This window comes from Alligator sinensis, unplaced genomic scaffold, assembly GCF_000455745.1.
Source record: "Alligator sinensis unplaced genomic scaffold, ASM45574v1 scaffold78_1, whole genome shotgun sequence".
In the NCBI taxonomy this organism is placed as follows: Eukaryota; Metazoa; Chordata; order Crocodylia; family Alligatoridae; genus Alligator; species Alligator sinensis.
Genome location: NW_005842171.1, coordinates 1,998,204 through 2,020,218, shown reverse-complemented (window position 1 = coordinate 2,020,218; position 22,015 = coordinate 1,998,204). Strand labels below are relative to the sequence as shown.

Below are 22,015 nucleotides of genomic sequence, written 5' to 3'. Positions count from 1 at the left end.
TTACTTTGATCAATACCTTAAAAGTTCAAAGATAAAGTTGGATGATGTCTTTCAGAGAATATTAATAACTTATCTTGGTTGGACCTTCTTAGAGGTATTTCTGGTTTTGTTTGTTTATTTTTGGTTTTATTATGACATGAATAGGTACTTGAGTGACGTGTTTCCCTTATTTAATTTCAATACGCATAATTATAAAAGGTATGAGGAAATTTTATTACCTAACTTATCAGCACTCTTTTTAGTTCCAGGATAATAGATTTCTTGATAATTTCTTTAAAATTATTAAAATGCTTATTAAATGTGTTGTGCACCAAGTGTAATATTACCCATCTTAAATAGTTCCCTCGGTAAGCTTTGGCAGCTTTCTTATTCACTTCCTTCTTCCAAACAGTCCTTGTACTGTGAATGAACCTTAGTCTTTCAGTACCTAAACTCTAATATGTACCATTACTTTTTCATATGTTTAGAATAATTCTTTCTCTCGTAATATTTTCTGTTGCACTCTTCTAACGTGACTTTTCCGTGCTGTTTCTCTCATGCATTCATGGAACCATTCACTCATGTAATGCTCAACCTTTTTCATTTTTGTTGCACCTCCCAACTGTGTACTGGAGCAGGAGTGAGATGGGTAAAGATTGTGTTATTTTTTTTTTAATCCTATATTTCTCAGCAGCTATTCAGATAAATCCACCCTGAAGTACTTCAAGCCATAGTATAAGAGCAGTTCTGATTGTTCTTTCAAGGGCTCTCACATGGAAAAGAAGGATTAGGGAAATATGGAGTACTTGTAGCCACCATGTTCAATGATATGTTATTAGTCCTTAGAATGTGTATATAGACATTTGGATAATAAAAGATGGGAAAAGTTTGTTTGTCCTGGTAAACTGGTATTTAGATTGCAAAATATTAATGCTGGCTACTGAGTAGTGAAGATCACAGATTTATGATGATTTGCTATTGATATACCAGAAATATCTTTCTCTATGACAAGTATAATGTTCTTTTTTTTTAACAGCTTTTATAACAAAAGCGTTTAGAAAAAGCATACATTTTTGGGACATTTTACTAAATGTGAAGAATGTAGACCTATTAAGAGAATTAGTTCGCTTTTTGTAGAAGTATAAAGAGTATTTCTGAAGGTGGGAGAGGCAGTAAAAGGTCCAGAGGCATGATATAGGAAATGGTGAAAACATGACCCATGGTATAGTTTATTTCTGTTTCTTTGCTAATAGACTTTGGGAAAGGATGAAACAGTGAATATAGTACTGTTAGCACCCATCTGAAAATAAAGGGATACCTTATGCTAAAAATAAATATTCCTTTGTACATACTTTAGGAATCTTTGACAGTATCACAAGGGTACAGACACCATCCCCATATAATGACTTTCCACAGTATCACACTGGAGCGTTTTGCTATAAGTTCACATATGTAAATTTTAACAGTGTTGCTTATGGTGTGCATTTGTGTGCTGGGGTGGTCCACCCTGAAGAGTGAGATGTTAGATTATTTCATGTGGGGAATGTGGCTGATGAGAATGAAATGATAGTGAATGGAGACTGTCCCCCAAATCGCTAGTTTACAGTTTTTTGTTTGTGTTAAATATTTTATAAGATTATTTAGAATAGTAATGGTTGGGTAGCCATGAGAAATGTTAGTTTTTGGCAAATGTCCTAAATAGGTGGCCATCCTATTATGTTTCTTCATGCCAATGGTAATGTAAAAGTAATATTGTAGCTGTAGTGGTCCAGAAATTCTGTGTGAGGCAACGATTTCTTAGGTTGGTAATCTTTTATTGGACCAACTGTGTTGTTTGGATAGACTTAGACAAACTTTCAAATAAAAGACATTCTTCCTCAGGTCTGATTACAGAGAGCCATAGTGACTATGCCGTGCCTAGTTCCCTGTGATCAGAGAACTGAGGAAGAATGTCTTGCATTTGAAAGCTCATTTAATACTATCCCAGCTACATAGCTGGTCTAATAAAAGACATCACCCTAAGAAATCCTTGCCTCTCCATACTAAGACTTTCTTTGAGATGTGTAGCAGCCACACTTGGTTTTTGTTCTTTCGTAGAACTTTCTGCTTTAAGAGGTGTAATGATTTTGTTAACTAAATTGAAACACATTTGATTTCTGTTAGGAAAAGTGTTTTTGTTATATGTTTTATTGGACTAACTATATTTGTGAGAGAGGTTTAACACTTTTGGAAACACTTTCTCCCTCGAGTGCAAAAATGTTGCTATAAATGCATTTTATACAGGCGATGAACTGCATGTAAAAACTGTAGTAATTTAAGGATTGATGGTTGTGCTAGATTTTATAAGTCACATCTCGGTCGCAGTTTATATAGTTACCTATAATTTTAAAGCAAGCAATGAGCAATAACCCCAAAATGTCTTTGGCTGACTTCTCTAGAAGTCAAGATATATAAATAGATATGATAAACAGGTAGGTCCATTTTTTTTAATGAAACTGCTAAGCATTATAGTTTAAAAATTATAACAGTACTGTAACCTTGTAGAATTAGTTTTCCTAGGTTATAAAAGGAAAAATTAAAAAATAGCACTGACTTTTTTTATACCTACTTCTGCCCATGCTCCGCAAAAATGTCACATGTATAATCAGAAGGGGTGAGGAGGTGTCTTGTACATTACCTTTTATTTGTTGGGGTTAATACTGTATTATTGGTAGTTAAACCAATTGATTTATACTCCTGCCGTCCCCTAGTAGCAATGAAGTACGTCTACATTAGGGATTTTCACCAGTGCAGCAACATGGATGGCATAAATTCATAATATGCTAATGTAGACTTGTAAAATTTTAAATAATCAGATCTGCTTTGGGAGCTCTGCTGATACATTTTAACTGATGCTAGTGAACTGATAAGAGAACAGTAATTTAAACTTTCATTTTAAAAAAATCAGTAGGGCAAGAAATCCATATTCAGCTTCATAAGATATGATTACTAATGAAGGAAGTAAGCTTGCGATGCAGATTTTATTTATTAACACATCTTTTAAAATCCCTTCATTTTACAGCCATATTAATATTATTTAAGGGATCTGGAGAGCTAAACTACTATTAGGTGGGATGGATAAATTAATTATTGTGCATTATTAATGCACTTTTATGGTTTTCAGAGAATATCACTTGCCTTTAATTGAAATCAGCATAACTGCTAATATCTAGTACATTTTATAAATTAAGCTTTTAATGGCAGTTGAAGTGTAATTTTAATATAGCTTTCTAATATATAAAAATGATATTATCCTAGGAAAGCAGTGTAAAGACCATTTGTAATCATTTTTGGTCTTATTGAAAACTTTGTTTATTATTAATGATTTATAATGAGGGCAAGATCTGGGATACTACACATGCAACAGTATTGTACACTGGCTATTGTTTATTTGAGTTTTCTTCATCTTAAGCAATTGACATTATAAGGAGAAAAGAGTGTCCTTATAGTGTTTGTTTGTTTGATTGTTTGTTTCCTTTTTCCTCTTGGTATCACTTTGACTTGAACTTTGAATTTAATTTCATTTGCTGTGGAATTATTTTAAATATTTTTACATGGGACAAAAATATTAAAGCATCAGCGTTTCATGAGTCATTAATATATTTAAATAGAAAGTGGTAATACAACGTTTAGACACTAACTCTCTAAACTTATTAAAGGCATAGTAGACTGATAAATTCATGTTTAAAAGTAGAGAATTTAAACTGGTACTAAGTTTACTTTAAATTACAGAGCAGAGGCATAAAGATCCTGTGGCTTTCCATGTTTAAAACTATTCTAACCATGTTTTTCTTTCAGGAGAACATACCAACCCAAATAACGTTTTTGATTTGGACACTACTAAAAAGTCTGTTAGATTTCTGTACTCACATGTTCATAGTCATACTGTATTTACTTGACTTTACTTGACAAGGTTGTCCTTCCCCACCCCCATTCATCATGAGGAAAACAAAGCCTCTTCTTAGACTAAAGTATCACACTTGGGAGCTGTGAGAAGTGGCTGTGCAGGGAGCCCAGCTGGGGTAGGAACAGCATTAGCAGCATATAGATTACTGTTTCCAACGTCTGCCCAGCCCCACTTCCTGCCTCCCCTTGTCTGTCGGCCTTGCTGACAGGGAGTCAGGCAGGGAAGGAGGAATCTGCATGCTGCTGCTGTGGTCTCCAGCCAGCTGGGCTCCCTGTGGAGCTGCCCTTCATGGCTCCTAGCTGGAGTCTAACTCAGCTGTAGCAGGCGCAGGGGTAAGGGGGAGGTAGGTGGGGGGAAACAAGGGGTAGGAAAGGGGTGAGGGGGCAGGCACCAGGGGGGCAACGGGTGGGGGCAGGTAGCTTGCCTCCCGTACCCCTGCTTCTACCCCAGCTCTGCTTTTCCTGTTGTTTGCCACAGCTTTTATGGCATAGCAGTAAGGGGGACAGATTAAAGACAACCTCCAATAATTAAATTCTAGAGGTGGAAAATTATAACAAATTTACAATTTTCCAGGTTTAGAATGTAATTATTGAGGGGTTATCTTAAACTCAAAGTCATCTTAGATTCAGGTAAATACGGAGGTATCGGAGGCATTTAAGGGACACTTGACAGCATTCACTGTCCAGTTTTTAATGCCCCACAGCACAGTGATGTATTGTTTTACTAAATGTAAAATTAAAAAGTTACTAATAAGTTTTAGAAATACCAGCCCCCCTAAATCTTGCATTATAAGCCTGAAGTTAAAATAACTATACTAATAAAGATCTTAAGCTAGTTATTATATTATTAGGGAATTTAGAACTTCTTATGTTTCATCAAGCTTCTTATGTTTATCTCTTGCCTAGGAAAGTCTTGTACTAACCATGTAGCTTTTTTTTTTTGTTTTGGCATTCATATTTCTGAAGCAATTAAGCCATATGAGCTCACTCCAGATTTTTATTAAAACAAACAACAAATCACTTGAAAGAAAAAAATATTTGAACATGTGTATTAATGTTGTTAGAGTTAATATCTCTAGGGTATTATCTCTGCTTTAATGAGAGCTGACTGTCAGAAGTCCTGATCGTTAATATGAGAGGTAGTGCCTAGGTCTTAAAGTAATTGAGGGTTAAATGGTGTTAATTAAATTTCACGTTACTTTTTTAAACGTGGTTCTGTACTTGATAATAAAATCAACTTTGATTTTTATTCAAAGTATTTTTGCAGTTTTCAAATAATTGAAAAAAAAATTTACTCTGAAGAGTGACTCTTGTAAAAAATCTTTTTGTTTCTTCTCAGTGAATTCCTTAGCAACATATTTTATTTACAAAATTAAAAACAATAGTACTTCTGTGCTTACTTAAACCTTATTTAAGCTCAACTACTTTTCCTGAAATGAAATCAAAGGAAATCCTTAGCAAAATAATGCTCTGTCAAGTTAATGTATTTTAATCAGTATTAAAGATGGTTCATTATGAGAGTCTGTGTGTTCTTATACCATTGTAATCCTAATGTGGCTAATTGAAAACAGGGTTGTGCTGGTGCCTGGAATTAGGTCAACAAATGTGCTGATGCACAGGCCAGGATACCATTCTTTTTACTATGTTGGCTCTACAGCGCTAATAAGAATAAAGTAATTCAAACTTAAAAGTAACCCACAACCTATAGTCACAGGAGTATTACTACTAAAACATTTAACTGAAAGGAATGATATCTCTAAATAGAGCTTGATAAAGTTCTTCAGTTAAGAAACTGTTTTCAACTGAAAGATTTGCATCAGTTTTGCTGGAAAAAATTTCTGAAATGACTGAAAATGTTGCATTTAGACACTTTCTTGGAAGTTTTCTTTTGTGTCAACCTGAAATCAAAACTTTTCAGGTTGCTGCCAAGCCTGGAAAAAATACAAACAATATTTTTGTATAGCTCTACCTCTGAATAAAGAATGTTTGCAAACCTAGGAATTGCAAGTTGCAGACTATTTTTTACACTGTCAAAACCATACGATTTTGAACATGTGTGGTATTGGGAATGGTAAGCAAAAAGTGCATTTTTACATAGTTAGTTTCCAGACTAGAATACATTTATATTATGGTTAAATATTCTTTGAGTACGTAGAGAAACACTGTTAAAAAGGGAGAGGATGCAACCATTTAAACTCAGAAACAAAAATGATCTTCTGTTATCATACTTAAGTTTATAGCATATATAATTGAGTAGGCAGTGGTTAGTAGTATGCTCCTGTAGGCAGCGTTCTCAAGCAGGAAAAAGCATTAGGATGCTTTCCCAAGATGATTGGATTGCCTTCCATTCTTATCTCTTCCATGTGTGGATGGACATAACGTGTGTTGTTAGATTTGCAGAAAGTATCATCTTTGATTGTAGTTATGTTGTTAAACTGCAAGAACAAAACAAGGTTAGTCTGAATTTATTACACCTTCAGAACCTATATAAAAGCTACATAGGGTTGAATTTAAATTAAATTATTAGTCATACTCTTTGCATTATAATAACAGGAATATTTTGAGAATACCTGAAGGTGCAGAATACACAGGCTCTCTGGTAGATTTAGAGGTACAGAATCTAGTGCATTATGTCCTAGATAGAGGTGTGACAAATTGGTCAGCTTCTGTAGGAAAGAGGTGTGAGGAAATATGTTAGCATGAGTTGTCTTGATTATTCTGTTAGCAGTTTAATAACTCATGTTCCTGTCTAGTAATAAAGATTTCATTATTTACTTCTGAATCTATAATTTTAGTCAATAAATGTTAGAGGTGCACCAGTACTTCGATCCGATACCAGATCGGTACCGACATGAAGAAAATTGTCTATATTGGATATTGGCCCTGTGCTGTGTGCAGCCACAGTGTAGCACAGAGCAGAGCCGGCAGCGTGGGAGGGAAGGGGCTGCCTCCAGCTAGTAAGTCGGAAGGGAGGGGGGGAGGGAAGGGGCGTGGCGGGGCAGATCACCCCCGCCCCCCCGTGGTGAGGGAGAGGGCAGGGGCAGGCAGACGGGTTGGGTGGGGCGCAAGACGGGGCTGCAGCTCATGGGGGGAGACAGCTCCCACTGCTGCTTGCACCTCGGGAGGGTGGGGGAGCGTGTGCCCCCGGATCTGTGCAGCGCGGAGCGGGCAGCAGCTACAGGGTAGACCTGGAGCCGGCACTGTGTGGCTCTTCGCGCTGGGGGCTGGGCTTGGAGCAGGCTCCAGCGGCACTGGGAGGAGGCTGCAGCCACCCCAGATTTTGCCACGTCTCTGTTCCCAGCCCTGTGCCACTGCCCAGCTCAACCCTGGCTGAATGCCCCACCTCCATCCAAGCGCTGGGAAAAGCCAGGGCTGCGCCGGGCAGTGGCACGGGACCGGGAGCAGAGCTGTGGCAAAATTTGGGGTGGCTGCAACCCCTCCTAGAGTCCACTCTGAGCCCAGCCCCCTGCACAGTGCCAGCTCCGGCTCCACCCTGTAGCTGCCACCATGCAGATCCAGGGGTATATGCCCCCCTGCCCTCCTGGGGTGCAAGCAGTGGAAAGAGCTTCCCACACACCACGAGACGCACCTCCATCCCACGCCCCTCTCCATCCCCCTGAGTAGCACCTGCCTCTGCCCCTGTCCCCTCCCTCATTGTGGGGGGCATTCATCTGCTCCCCTCCCATGCCCCTTCCCTCCCCTCTTCCCTTCCACTACACTGGACTTACCACCTGGAGGCAGCTCTATTGGATCGGTATCGGACGATATGCCTCCTTAAACATCGGCTATTGGTATCAGCCTCAAAAATCCCTATCCGTGCATTCCTAATGAATGTTCATAAAGGTATCCAGCATGAAACTTCTTTTACTGAAAGTACTACGCATAATACAAAACATACTAACATATTAAGCATTTTCTGTAACATGCATTTCCATTTGTTTTGAAACATTTTTAATAAAAAGTTCTGTGTAAAACTTGAACTTGCTTTAAACAATTTGAGACAATTGTGATTTTCTTGGTTTGAACATTCAAACCAAGTGATTATTCAAAATGAAAAGGTAGTAACTTGGAGATGGTTTAAAATCCCATAAATTTACTTTCTCATTAAATATTTTTTGTTGTGATGGATGGTACTCTATGAATCTTAAGATGTGTTTTTTTTCTCTCTGTGCGACCATATAAATATCTGATTATATGTAGTTGAATACTTGAGCTACCCCTTTCCTAAACTAAAGGCAGTGCAATCATAACCTAGTATAAAAAGGGATCGTGATACGTTTACTGAGCCTTACACTGCAAGTCCTCTCATTTTGGCCCCTGTCAGCATATTTTCCTTGGTTGCTGTGTCATCAAGGCGATATGTGAGTACTCACTTAGAATCAAATCAAGCCCTGTATTGTTCATTTATAAAATATTACTGTAACTCATAATGAATAAATGCAATAGCTTTCCACAACTGCAGAATTATTCCCATATGAAAGTTTGAGCTGCATACATATGTGTGCTAGTCATTTGAGTATTATCTTCTAAGACCGAGTTAAAAATCACAAAAAGATAAGTTTCTTCTCAATCACGTTACCCAGTCTACTCCGTGATGATGACAGCCAACCATTTTTCTTAATTAGTTTATGGAATACCAATTGTGGAATACTAATGAAAGGTTAAGGATTATCAGATCTGACATCAGTTTGGAAGCAAATAATACTTGTTTGCCTAGGTCTTAGAACTGTGGAGGGTTGTTTGCCTAGGTCTAGAACTGTGGAGGGGGAAAGAGTAGGCTTAATATGGGAACTCATATGCACCCGTAATCAGTTGATGTTATTAAGCAATTGATACAACTGATATTATTCTATAATGAAGTGATCCGCAACCAGAATGAGGCAAGATCTCCTAGAGAGTGAAGTGTTACACAGTAGTTACTTGCAAATACCTGCACATTATTCACAAGATATTTTAGAGATTTCGAATGGGAATCCAGTGACAAAAACATTCTGATCTATTGTGAACTTTCTGTTTCTTTGCAACAGAAGAATTGTTCTGTTTATTTTTCCATAGTAAAAAATATGACACAAAACTAGGTGCTAGCATTTCTAAGTGGTGGTTTGAGACTAATGAAGGTAATGCCTTTAAAGTGTAGTATTCTAAGACTCTGAAAAAAAAATTCTTACACTTATACTTAGTTTTTTTAAAAATAAGAATAAACAAAATTTAATACCATAATGACTAGACTACTATAGATATTGTTTTACATTATTTCAGTTACTCCAGTTTTTATCATTTCTGTTTACCTTGAAAGCATTTGCTTTGATTCCTCTGCTCTTAATTCTGTTGTGGTTTGCATTAAACGTAATTAGCTTAGGAGGCAGAACTGGAAGCTTTACAAGCTTATTTTCAGCAAGTGAAAGTTCCTCTAATAACAGAAGTTTTGAAAAAGTTCCATCTTCAATTACTTCTATCATATTTCCAGTAAAATCAATTCTCTTTAAGGTAGCTACAAAGAAAAAAAATCTAAGTATTGATTTTTATTTTTTTGTTAGTAAAATAAAACAAAGGCATAACATACCATCACTACAAGTGCAGTTTCCTCAACACTTTTAATTAAAAAGTTGCTGTTCTCAGTTTGTTATAAACTTCATATCCTTTGTACTCAATGGATGGTGCTTTGTGGTGGCATAAAAAATGTTTCTGCTTTCTGTAGGACTCCTGCTTCACTTGTAGAAATGGAAAGGTGTGTAGTGAATTGAAGCAGAGGTCAGCAAAAAGATAAAAGGAAGGGTTCATGGTTTTAAGTCAGGTGAAAATCAACCTGGAAAACAAGGGCATTTTTACATGTGTTCCCAAGGAGGCACTGGGCACTTCTAATTAGCAAGCTGTGCTAATTAAAAGCACCTGCATGGCACATGTATCAGTGGCACGGCAGATTGCTGTGCTGAGAAAATGACGGTGGGGTGCTTTGAACGAAAGCACATCAAACATGTTTTATTTCAAAGTGCACTGCCGCCATTTTTGCTACACGGAAATGTGCTGTGCCACTGATACACATGATGCGTGTGACTGTCAGATTGCATCAATTTTCATGCTGAATTTCCAGCGTGTTGGAGCAGGCTCTCTGCATGTGTGTAAGTGCCTCTAAGTTCTATTTTTTTTTCTCCTACTAACTTCCTGTGTGGTGTCCCAGTCAAGTAATTTGCACCATTTTTCACATTGGGCCCAGTTTATAGAAATTTTGAGCATTTGCCACTGAAGTGAGTAGGGCTGTTGCTCTGCACATAAAGTCTTATGTAAAAATTCAGGCCTTCAGTGTTTGTTTAGACACGCCAAGCTAGTAGACATTTGACAGTTTTTCACACTTTTGTCTCAGTTTCTTGCATAAAAGGTGGAAATATCACTATCTTACCTCCCATAGTTATGCAGGTCTAATCAATCTGCCTTCTGGACTACTCTATAGTGAAGAGTGCCATAGAAAAGCTTAGAATGAAATTAATAACTGTATTCACACCATTTAAACACTGATATGCAGTTAATAAGGCATGGAGCTGTCCTATATTGTGGAGCTGCCCACCACCTGAGAAACTGCCCATTCACTGTGTTGCATACAGGGTTGAATGAGGCACCTGGCAGCAGCATAAAATTGTACTGTGTTACATGTATGGCGAAGGGTTCTGGATTAACTTTACACAGTCAACCATAATTCTGGTACCTTCTACCATTTTGATTGTTAAATCTGCAATGCTGAAATATTTCTAATTTAATTTTACGTAATGTATTTACGTATGAAGAAGTAGGTGTTTATTATCATTTTATTTATTACTGGGGCAGAGTGGATAAGCCACACCGACTTCTCCCCTTTGGGACTACCAGCTCAGGTGCTGGATGCCGGGGCAGGGGCTGCAACCGTGCTGCTTACCCTGCGGTGTGCCCCCCCGAGGGGAAAGCCGGAGCAGCTCAGTGCTGTGGAGCAAGGACCCCAGTCCTGTGGCAAGGACCCAGTGGCTGCTGGCAGGACTAGAGGGAAGGTGGCGGGGTGGTCACCTTCGCTCTCGGTTGCTCAGAACACTTCCCTCCCCCATCCAGCTCTTGAACTTCAGTGAAGGATCGGATGTAGCTTCCAGGGTGAGTAACTCTGTCCACCCCTGAATTAGGGCCTCCTTTTTTCTTCAGTGTGTGTACAGTTTATGATTTCACTAAACATATTTTTTGTTTAAAGTAATTTAATGAGCTCTTCCTACAAACGGTTCTTTGTTCGAGTGTTGTTGGCAGCATATTACAACCTATGATCAATAATTCATGCTGTATGTGTTAGCTTTGATTGAACACAGGTAATCCTGGATGTTGTTTCTATCCTCTGTTTGGTGACTAACTACAAGATCTGATTCTTCAAAGTCTTTCCAAATATTGGTCATTGAAGTAAAAAATAATAAAACAAAAAGCAACACTCCCCTCCCAAAAATAGATCATAAGAACTCCTCTCTTTTGGTATTGCTACCAGTTGACAAATTCTCTAGTCGTTTCATCTTTCAGCCTAGAAAATATTTGAACTTTAAATGTTAGTTAATATCAGTTTAACCACAAGATTTAAATTTTAAATAATTACTTACGAATATCAGCAAAATCTGAGACTACCACCTTCTTTATTTTATTGAATCGTGCATAAAGGTAGGCTGTTTCCTTTGGCAGAGGGGGAACAGATTCAATGTCAGTTTCTTCACAGTATACTGAACCACTTAAACACACACACAGCAGACAAGTGGGCAAATCTGAAAGCAAATAATTTGATATTCTGCTATCAGGAGACAGCTAAAAGAAGGGCTATCAGTCCTTTTAAATTGGGATGCTGAAAACAAGTTTTCAGTGAGTTATAATACCTGTTTAAGATTCCTTTTCTTTTAAGGTTTCATACATTTGTTCTTCAGATAGTAAGACCAGGATTTGAGGACTACGATTTATCTTCTTTTTTTTACACACAGTATTGACTTCAGCCAGGGATAAAGTATTCTCTTAAACACAACATTTTTTCCCAATTACCATATTTACTTGAATGTAAAATTACCCTAAAAAAAAAAAAACCCCCCCCCCCCCCAAATAAATAGATTCTATATATGGAAAACATATAAATTTGTTATAATTTTCTAGGTGTAGAATTTCAATTATTGGAAGTTTGCTTGAATTTGTCCCCCTCCCACTGATACATCAGGGAAAATAAATCTGGGTGGTCTGGTAGCCCCCTTGCCTTCTGCCCCACCACCAGCTTCTTCCTCATTGCAGCCCCTCCTACCCCCCCTCCCCCTTCCCCTTAGTGTCAGACCCTGTTCTCCCTGGGCACCTGGAAATGAGCAAATTTGAAAACCCTGACCTTGAAATAAACATGCAAATTACTACAGGCACTCATAGACTTAATATATTTAGAATTGATGCATTTTACCTTCTTTGAAACTATTACAAGTTTTAGCACAAGTACTCCATAATACACTTTTAAGCAGCTGTTTTATACCTACTTATATGTAGTACAAACCTTTTTTTTTTTTTTTTTAATTTTTGTGTTCCAAGCCAAATCGAAGTCCAAATCCATGAGTCAGTCCAGAACCATAAGTGACCCTACAACCAGCAAACATCCTTCACCCCCACCAGATATTTCTAACATCTTTTGGCAGGCATCTTACATGCAGGCCCAAGCCCAGAGGCTTGGGGTTCAGATGCCTCCAAGTTTCACCTGCCCTCAGCCATATGGCTGTAGGAGCAAGCTAGGGAAGAGCCTCCCATTTCCATAAAATGGGCATTAAGCCCCAGCACCTCAGCAGGTACTAAACCACTCCAGAAGAACAGTCATCCCCGGTAAGGCTTAAGGAAAACTGCCTTCTTGGTCCCAGATGCATGATGTTTCCCCTATGCATAATATTAGTCTAAAACCAAAAGGGGCTACAGCAGAGCAAACAGCATTTCAAACTATGGTACCCCATGTCTCAGCAGTCGTCAGTGTATGTGTGTACTCCAGATAACCACTGCAAAGGATCCATCTGCCAATTGGTCACCCATTTATGACTGGAACTGGGTGTTTTTGTCATGAGTCCTGGGTTCCGCCAAAATTTATTTGCAGATGAGGCACAGGGCAGTCTGATCCAGCTTCACCGCATGGAGCCACACTAATTGTATGCAACAGGCTGAGTGATGGTGAGACAGAGGGATCATGGGCGAACTATTTTGGCCCTGTTCAATGATGGGTGCCAGTCATTTAAGGCAAATGAAGAAACAGGAATCATTGGAAATGGGAAAGAAAAGCACGGCTTAGCTGTGGAAGTGAAGAGGAAGTTGAAAAGTATTCAATTCACCATGATTTGAAAAAAAGTTTGTGCTGAGGGGCACTGTGTGTGATGCGCAGTGCAATATATTTTATTCAGATGGGCTGAATGGAAGCCTTATGGTAGGTTCCCATCAAAAACACTGTTTTAGTATCTCTGGATTTTATGGTACATTCAACACTTTTGCTAGTCTTATTTAAATTGAAAAATGTACATCTTTAATGAATAAAATTGTCAATTACTGCAGGAATTTTCAACCTGTTTTTTCCTGAGGGCCCCCCCCCATACTATAAAAACTTCACAACCCACCTGTGCCACAGCTGCCCGGCTCCCCAGCCCACCCACACAACCCCAGGTACAATGGGTAGGGCTCAGCAGCAGGGAGCTGTGGTGCCCCACTTGCCTGTGCAACACCAATAGTCTTGCCTGCCTGCTCACAGTGCTGCCTGCAAGATGGAGGCTTTGGGTCCAGGCAGGACGGGCCCACCACCGCCTCTTCCCCAGGACTTGCTCAGCCCTGTGGGACTGAGGCAGCTCCTACCCACACTGGGCTGGGCCAGGCGGACTAAGACTGCACTGTAGAAGTTCTAATGCACATAGTTGGAGGTTTTAATATTAGAGTAAGGAGACACTGCTTGTTCGTTCAATTTAGATGCTGCTCTTCCCAACATAAGACCATAAGAAGTGCCATATTGTGTCAGACTAATAGGTCATCTAGCCCAGTATCCTTTCTCTGGCAGTGGCAGAAGTGAATGTTATAGAGGGAGAGCGTTGAACTGGATATCTGTAGACCAGTGGTTTTCAACCTGTGATCAGACTGTCTGTGGGGTCCACAAATAATAACTATGATCAATCAAAAGTATGTGAATTGCCACATTTACAATTCAAAGGGGTCCACACCTCCATTCAAAATTTTTTAGGAGTCCGCAAATACAAGAAAGTTGAAAACCACTCCTCTAGAGTGATTTATTCCAGGGGGTAGCAACCCTTAGCACGTGCGCCAGAGTATGGTATATGAGGCCATTTTACTTGGCATGCCATGGGTGGTCCAGGCTCTGGGCAGCTGCTGCCAGCTGTGGAGCACAGGCTGCTTGCAGCAGGTGGACAGGAGGCTGCAAGCAGCCTGGACTCTGTGGTAGGAAGCAGCTGTCCAGAGCCCAGGCCAGCTGTGGCAGGCAGCTGGAAGGCTGCAAACAGCTGCACTTACATCCAGAACCCCAGGCAGCCTCCGTGGTAGTGGAGGCTGCACGTGTGCCTCAGTTGGATGGTGGGGGAGGGATCAGGGTCGCACTGCCCTGGCATGTGTACTGAGGCATGCATGTAGCCACCACCGCCATGGAGCCTGGATGGGGCACTGGGGTCTGGAGCCCTGGTGCCAGCATAGTAGCAGTTGCACGTGCACCTCAGGGCGCGCGGCTGGGAAGGGGCCTGGGGCAGTGCAGGTCTGGCCTCTCCTCCGCTGTTTGCCTGGAGGAACACATGCACTCACCACCAGCAACTAGGATTTGGGCCCTTGCAGGTCCTGCGCCGTCTGCCTCTTGTATGCAAAGTCAAGTCATGGGTAGAGGTTGGGGTGTTCGGCACCTTTGCCAAAAACATTACTGACTCCTGATCTATTCCTTATTCAGTTCATTCCTTGGCATCTACCATTTATTGGTTTAGAGATGCCAGAGGAAACATCTCTAACCATTCTATTCTGCGAAGTCTCAGGATGGCTTACCATAAGAAAACAAAATAGGAGAGTGGCAAGAGGACCAAAACAACTTAAAAGAATTAGAACATCAAGATAAGACAGAGACCCTCCCCCCCTAAACAAAATCTTCTCCTGGTTTTTCCTGCTCATATAGGAAGGTCTTGGACATCTTTTGGAAGCAGTGCAAGCTTGGGCTCTGACAAGTCTCATAACAGAGGGAGTTGTAGAGCTGAGGTGCAGCTGCAGAACATGATCCCCAATGCTTTTTCACCAAGAGGATTTAGTGTGCTGAATGTATTTGTAGGAGGTTGTCCTCAGTAGGCATAAGGGAGAAGGTGGTCCTTAGGCATGTATGGCTCAGGCCATTTAGGGCCTTGTAGGTCAAAACCAGCACTTTGAATTGTGCCTGGAAAGCTATAGGGGGCCAGTGCAGACAGAGCATAAAGTTAGGTGCTTTTGGTCACCCATCTTAAACATTCACCCATCTAAAACATAATCCTTGAGGCACAGGGGAAAGTCATTCCATCTCGCATGAAATGTAATAAACGGGCAAGGACGCTCCCTTGGCTGAACAAGGAACTGTTGGACCTCATTAAACTCAAAAGAGAAGCTTACTGCAGTTGGAAAATGGGAAGCATCACCAAAATGGAAAATGGGAAGCTCAGCACCTGCCCGCACCTGTAGGGAGCGGTCCAGAAAAGCCAGGGCACAAACCGAACTCAGGCTAGCTTTGGGGATCAAGGACAACAAAAAGTCCTTCTTCAGATATGTGGGAAGTCAAAAAAAGAACAAAGATAACATTGGGCTCCTGTGGGATCAAACAGGGCAGCTGACATCTGACAGTCAAGAAAAAATCTCCTAAATGATTTTTTCGCATCGGGTTTTCACCCTCCCAAGGGGATCACACTGTCAGAAAGGACACAAACCAGCCTGGAAGCAGGTGTCAGGACCAAAATTGATGTGAATCAGGTGAAGGAACGCCTTGAGAATCTGGACATTCACAAGTCTGTAGGCCCAGACGGAATGCATCCGGGAGTCTTGAAGGAGCTGGCAGACATCATTGCATCCCCCTTAGCAAAGATATTTGAAAATTCATGGCACTCAGGCGAGGTCGCGGAAGACTGGAAAAGAGCCAGCGTGGTCCCTATCTTCAAGAAAGGGAGGAGGGATGACCCAGGGAATTATAGACCAATCAGTCTGATGGCCATCCCTGGAAAAATCCTGGAGAAAATTGTCAAGGGATCCATCAACACCAGACCCAACAGATGGCAAGCCTCTGAAGGCCAGCCAACATGGCTTTGTGACTGGCAGATCTTGCCTGACCAACCTCATCTCCTTCTATGACCAGGTGACACAAGCCCTGGACAAGGGAGATGACGTGGATGTCATATATCTGGATTTCAAGAAAGCCTTTGACCTAGTTTCCCACGATGTTCTCGTGGCTAAGCTGGAGAACTGTGGCCTTGATCATCTTACAGTCCGATGGCTAGCTGGGGTTGGACCCAAAGAGTACTAGTTGATGGGAGCAAATCAACATGGCACAGGGTGAGCAGTGGAGTCCCTCAGGGCTTGGTACTTGGGCTGGTACTCTTTAACATCTTCATTAATGATCTGGAGTCAGAAGTCAGATGCAAACTGGCAAAGGTCACAGATGACACCAAATTATGGGGAATGGCGGTCACACTGCAGGACAGGCTGGGAATACAGGCCGACTTGGACATGCTCTCAAGGTGAACTGACCAAAGCCAGATGGCCTTCAATGCTGAGAAGTGTAAGGTGCTGCACCTCGGTAGGAAGAACCCTCAACACACTTACAAGCTCAGCAGGGTTACGCTCACTAGCACCATGACCGAAAGAGACTTGAGGTCCTGATTGACCACAAGATGAATGAGTCACCAATGTGATGCTGTGGCTGGCAAAGCAAACCAAACTCTGGCATGCATCTACCGATGCATCTCAAGCAAAACCAGGGATGTCATCTTCCCACTTTACTCGGCCTTGGTGAGGCCGCAACTGGAGTATTGCATCCAGTTTTGGGCCCCCCACTTCAGGAGGGAAGTGGAAAAGCTTGAGAGAATCCAGAGGAGAGCCACTCATATGATCCAAAGCCTGGAGGGCAGGCCGTATGAGAAGAGGCTGAGGGATTTGGGACTCTTCAGTCTGGAAAAGAGAAGGCTCAGGGGTGAATTGGTAGCAGCCTACAATTATATAGGAGGGGTATACCAGGACCTGGGAGAACAGCTGTTCACCAGAGCTCCCCAAGGGATATAACAAGGTCTAATGATCATAAACTCCAGGAAGGCCGATTTAGACTAGACATAAGAAAAAAGTTCTTTATGGTGCTAGTGTCCAGGGTCTGGAACAGACTTGCCCTAGAGGTGGTGCAAGCACCTACTCTGAACTCTTTCAAAAAACATCTGGATACTTTTCTTGCTGGGATCACTTGATCCCAGCTGACTTCCTGCCCATGGCGAGGGGGCTGAACTCTGACCTCACAAGGTCCCTTCCAGCCCCTTATGAATCCATGAACCTTCATCAGAAGGTGTCATTGCATTCTGTACTAGCTGCAGCTTCTGGGTAGTTTTTAAGGGCAGCCCTACATAGAACGCATTGCAGTAGTGTTGCATTGAGATTACAAAGGCATGGGTGATGGCAGTCAAATTAAAGTAAAAGAAAGGAGCTTGTGAAAAGTGTGCCTAGCTGAGGATCTGCGTGCAGCAATGGATCCAGGATAACCGAGGCTGCAAACAAGAGGACAGGGGAACCCTGAACCCAAACAATGGTAGGTATCTTTGTCTCCCATGCCTTGCGTCTTCCCCCTCCCTCCCCCCCAATCCCCACCCCCCTAATTCAAGTAGTCTGCTCATCATAATCATCTCTGTTTCGTCTAGATTCAGTGTCAACTGGTTCATCCACATCCAGTCCACAACTACTATTTCTTGGGAAAGAATGGCAACTATGGGGCCAGGGTCAGAAGAGGAGAGTTAGAGCAGAGTGTCATCAGCATCCTGATGGCATCTTACTCCAAACCTCTGCAGTCTTGTCCAGCAGCCCAATACATATTGAAAAGGAGGGGAGACAAGATATAGCTCTGGGGGGCACCCCACAGGAAAGGTCCCAAGGGGAAGATGAGCATGTTTTTATTACTACTCTCTGGAACCTCCCTGCTAGGAAGGAGCAGAAACAAGTTAGACCTGTCCTGTGAATGCCTGTCAGGTCATGTAAACACTTTATCAACACCTCATGGTTGACTATATTGAAGGTTGCTGAAAGATCTAGTAGAATCAGCAGGGTACAAGTTCTCTGGTTTATCTCTTGGTGAAGATCTTTGATCAAGGGAATGAACTCAGTCTCTGTGCTATATCCAGGATGAAAGCCAGATTGACAAGTGTCCAGGAAACCAACGGCTTCCGGATGTGCCTGGAACTGTTGGGATACTACCTGTCCAATGACCTTCTCTAAAACCTGGAGGTTGGAGACACAGCAGTAACTGGATGGGGAGTCAACATGAAGTGATGACTTCTTGAACAGGGGCCTGATAATCACAACCTCAGAGTGTCTGTCACCTTGCCCTTTTGAAGGAAGGCACTGACAACCCCTGCCAGCAATGCTCCAGTTTTCTTTAAATGGCTTTTGCAAGCCAAGACAGGTATAAGTCCAGTTCACAGTGAGGTGTTTTCATCCTTCCAAGCGCATCCTCTGCATCAGTGGGTGATAGCAATTTAAAACAATCCATATATGCAGGACAGGAAGAGATTCCTTACCCCAGACTCTGACTCAGCAGCAAAAGTGGTAGTCCCCAAGCCATGCCAGATGCAGGCAATTTTGTTTGTAACGTAAGTGACAAAGTTGTTACAGCAGACAAGTAGACTTAGTATTTGGGCAGAAATGACCTGGATGAACCAGGTCATTCACTACCTGGAAACTTCTTCTCGGTGATACTTTGCAGCTGCATTGTCATTGGAAAAGAGAAACTATTTTGCTGCTGCACTGTTATGTCATAGTCCTTTAAGAAAAGTCTTTGCCACAGATGGTTACCTTTGGCATGAGTTAAGAGCTACCACATGTACCAGGGGGACCTGTGCTATTACAGTGGTGGAATCAGATGCCTGGATGCCATATTAATGGTCAAAGTCAGTATGTTATTCCACAGACCAAACAGGCTATCGACAGAACAGTCATCAAGGTCTGTGGAGATGTACCTGAGACTTCTGGAATCCCACTTAAAGCTTTTGACACTTTGAGAGAGACTTTAGGGTTGTAGGGGCAAGTCCATTTAAGATGTTTATCAGTGAAATAGCATCGTATTGATGTTTATACTCCTTGGAACAGAGCAGTTTGACTTTACGACCTTTTGTGTTTCAGTTCTGTAAAATATTTTATGCGTTTTCACTTGGCTTACATCTTCATAGACTAGGAACTTCTGTTTGAAAATGTGGATTGTAGGGCATAATTCTATGTCAGAGGATGGCTTTGAAATTAAATCTCACAGCCTTAAAATCATGGAATATGCAATCATTACAAAAATAATTCTGTTACTTTGAGACCAGTTTTACTAGCACTGTTGGTTCATTTAATCAAATGTTCTTTACTATGAGGGGCAAAGATTTCTTAGGGTGATAGCTTTTATTGGACCAACTATGTAGCTGGGATAAGTGTTAGAAATTTTTGAATGCCAAGACATTCTTTTTTTGTCATCTTCCTTATGAATCTGGCTATAGCACAGATGGCTTTACTCAAATTGGTTCATTTAATCAAATGTTCTTTACTATGAGGGGCAAAGATTTCTTAGGGTGATAGCTTTTATTGGACCAACTATGTAGCTGGGATAAGTGTTAGAAATTTTTGAATGCCAAGACATTCTTTTTTTGTCATCTTCCTTATGAATCTGGCTATAGCACAGATGGTATTAATGTTTTTTGATTGATGTTCATCTGACAAGAATCCCTTTTTGGTCAGTCTGTATTTTTTTCATACCCATAACCAGTGAATTCTTCCTGAAATGACTGCTAGGTTATTGCTAAGTTCAGCTAATATGTCTTGAATGATGCTCTTGAATTATGTCCTTCTACTCTGTAATCTTGGCAGATAGCATTGGGCTTCATTTAGTAGCTGTTGCTTATTTTTATACTTTTGTTCATTTAATTGACTCCAAGAAATTGTGAACTGGTGCCATAAGTACCCCGATGGTAATTTTCTCTTCGTGTGTCACTTGTTGGAGCTTGATGGTGTATTTTTGCGCTTTTTTTTTTAGTTCAGGCTTACTGCAAGCTACTTGCATTGAATGCAGACTAGTTGTGGATGATATTTTGCAGTATGTGGATTGGTTGTGAGAACATCTGGAGATTGGGAGGGCTATAACCACCCACTTAAAGTCTCATATGAATTTAGTTTGTGACCTTGTTAAATAATCTGTTGCTTTTATATTTTTAGGTAACAGATTTAATAGATTTCTAGGTTTGGAAGGGACCTTGTATATCATCGAGTCCACCCCGCTGCTCTAGGCATGAAAGAGAGCTGGGGTTAAATAACCCCAGCTAGGTGCCTGTCTAATCTCTTCTTGAACACCTCCAAGGTAGGGAAAAGCACTATCTCCCTTGGAAGCCCATTCCATATTTTAGTAACCCTCACCATAAAGAATTTCTTCCTGATATCTAATCTAAATCCACTCTCCTTTAGTTTGTGGGTGTTATTTCTAGTAACCCTGAGGGGTGCCCTGCTAAACAGAGTATCCCCTATTCCCTGCTGACCCCCCTGATGAGTTTGTAGATAGCCACAAAATCACCTCTTCGCATTCTCTTGCACAGGCTGAAGAGGTTCAGGTCCCTCAGTCTGTCTTCATAGGATCTTACCTGCAGGCACTTAATCATACAAGCAGCCCTTCTGTGAACCCTCTCAAGGTTATCCACATCCCTCTTGAAGTGCAGCACCCACAATTGGATGCATACTCCAACTGCGGCCTAACCAATGCCACATAGAGGGGAAGTATCATCTCCCTAGACCTGCTTGTGATGCACCTACTAATGCAAGAAAGAGTACGGTTACCCTTGCTTATTACTTTGTCACATTAGTGACTCATGTTCATTTTTGCGTTGACTAGGACTCTGAGATCCCTTTCCACTGCCGTGGTACTCAGAATGGTACTTCCCAGTCGATAGGTGTATTGGACATTCTTTCTCCTCAGGTGCAGAACCTTGCACTTATCCTTGTTAAATTGCATCCTATTCTGATCTGCCCACTTCCCCAGGCTATCCAAATCCACCTGGATTCGCTCTGTGCCCTCCAGTGTGTTACCTCTACCCCATAGTTTGGTGTTGTCTGCAAATTTGGACAGAGTGCTTTCAACCCCCTCATCCAAATCGCTGATTAAGATATTGAACAGCACCAGTCCAAGGACAGAGCCTTGGGTCGACAACACTGCCCACGTCTCTCCAGGGAGAAACCGCCCCTTCCACCACCACTCTCTGGGTGCATCCCATAAGCCAGTTTTTCACCCACCTTACTGTAAAGACAATCCACATCACAGCTACTCAGTTTGCTTGTAAGAATTGGACACTGTGTTGAAAACCTTTTTAAAGTCCAAGTAAATACAAGCAGTCCTCGACTTACAACATTTCGAGTTACAACATTTCTCACTTAAAACCTGTTAAACCTGCAGAAACAATTGGTGACGGACAGGGGGGACAAGGCTGAACTCCTCAACGAGTTCTTTGCCTCAGTGTTCCTAAGCAAGGGGCACGACAAGTCTCTCACTGGGGTTGTAGAGAGGCAGCAGCAAGGCGCCAGACTACCATGCGTAGACCCTGAGATGGTGCAGAGTCACTTGGAAGAACTGGATGCCTTTAAGTCGGCAGGCCCGGATGAGCTCCATCCGAGGGTGCTGAAGGCACTGGCCGACATCATTGCAGAGCCACTGGCGGGAATATTTGAACGCTCGTGGTGCACGGGCCAAGTCCCGGAGGACTGGAAAAGGGCCAGTGTGGTCCCCATCTTCAAGAAGGGGAGGAAGGAGGACCCGGGCAACTATAGGCCAGTCAGTCTCACCTCCATCCTTGGCAAAATCTTTGAAAAAATGATCAAGGCTCACATTTGCGAGAGCCCG

General features: G+C 41.6%; 2 protein-coding genes across 11 annotated transcripts in view; one reads left to right on the top strand and one right to left on the bottom strand.

The window, feature by feature from the left end:
• CENPP (centromere protein P) overlaps window positions 1-22,015 on the top strand; it is a 320,121-nt gene that overhangs the window by 41,729 nt on the left and 256,377 nt on the right. The window lies entirely within an intron of this gene.
• OGN (osteoglycin) overlaps window positions 644-22,015 on the bottom strand; it is a 35,945-nt gene continuing 14,573 nt past the window's right edge. For both annotated transcript variants that reach the window (XM_006025877.3, XM_006025878.3), the window contains exons 4-7: window positions 11,523-11,681; window positions 9,213-9,415; window positions 6,495-6,590; window positions 644-6,359 (exon numbers count right to left, since the gene is read on the bottom strand). In XM_006025877.3, the coding sequence (XP_006025939.1) occupies window positions 6,189-6,359; window positions 6,495-6,590; window positions 9,213-9,415; window positions 11,523-11,681 (629 nt within the window). In that variant the 3' untranslated portion in view covers window positions 644-6,188. The remainder of the gene's footprint in view (window positions 6,360-6,494; window positions 6,591-9,212; window positions 9,416-11,522; window positions 11,682-22,015) is intronic.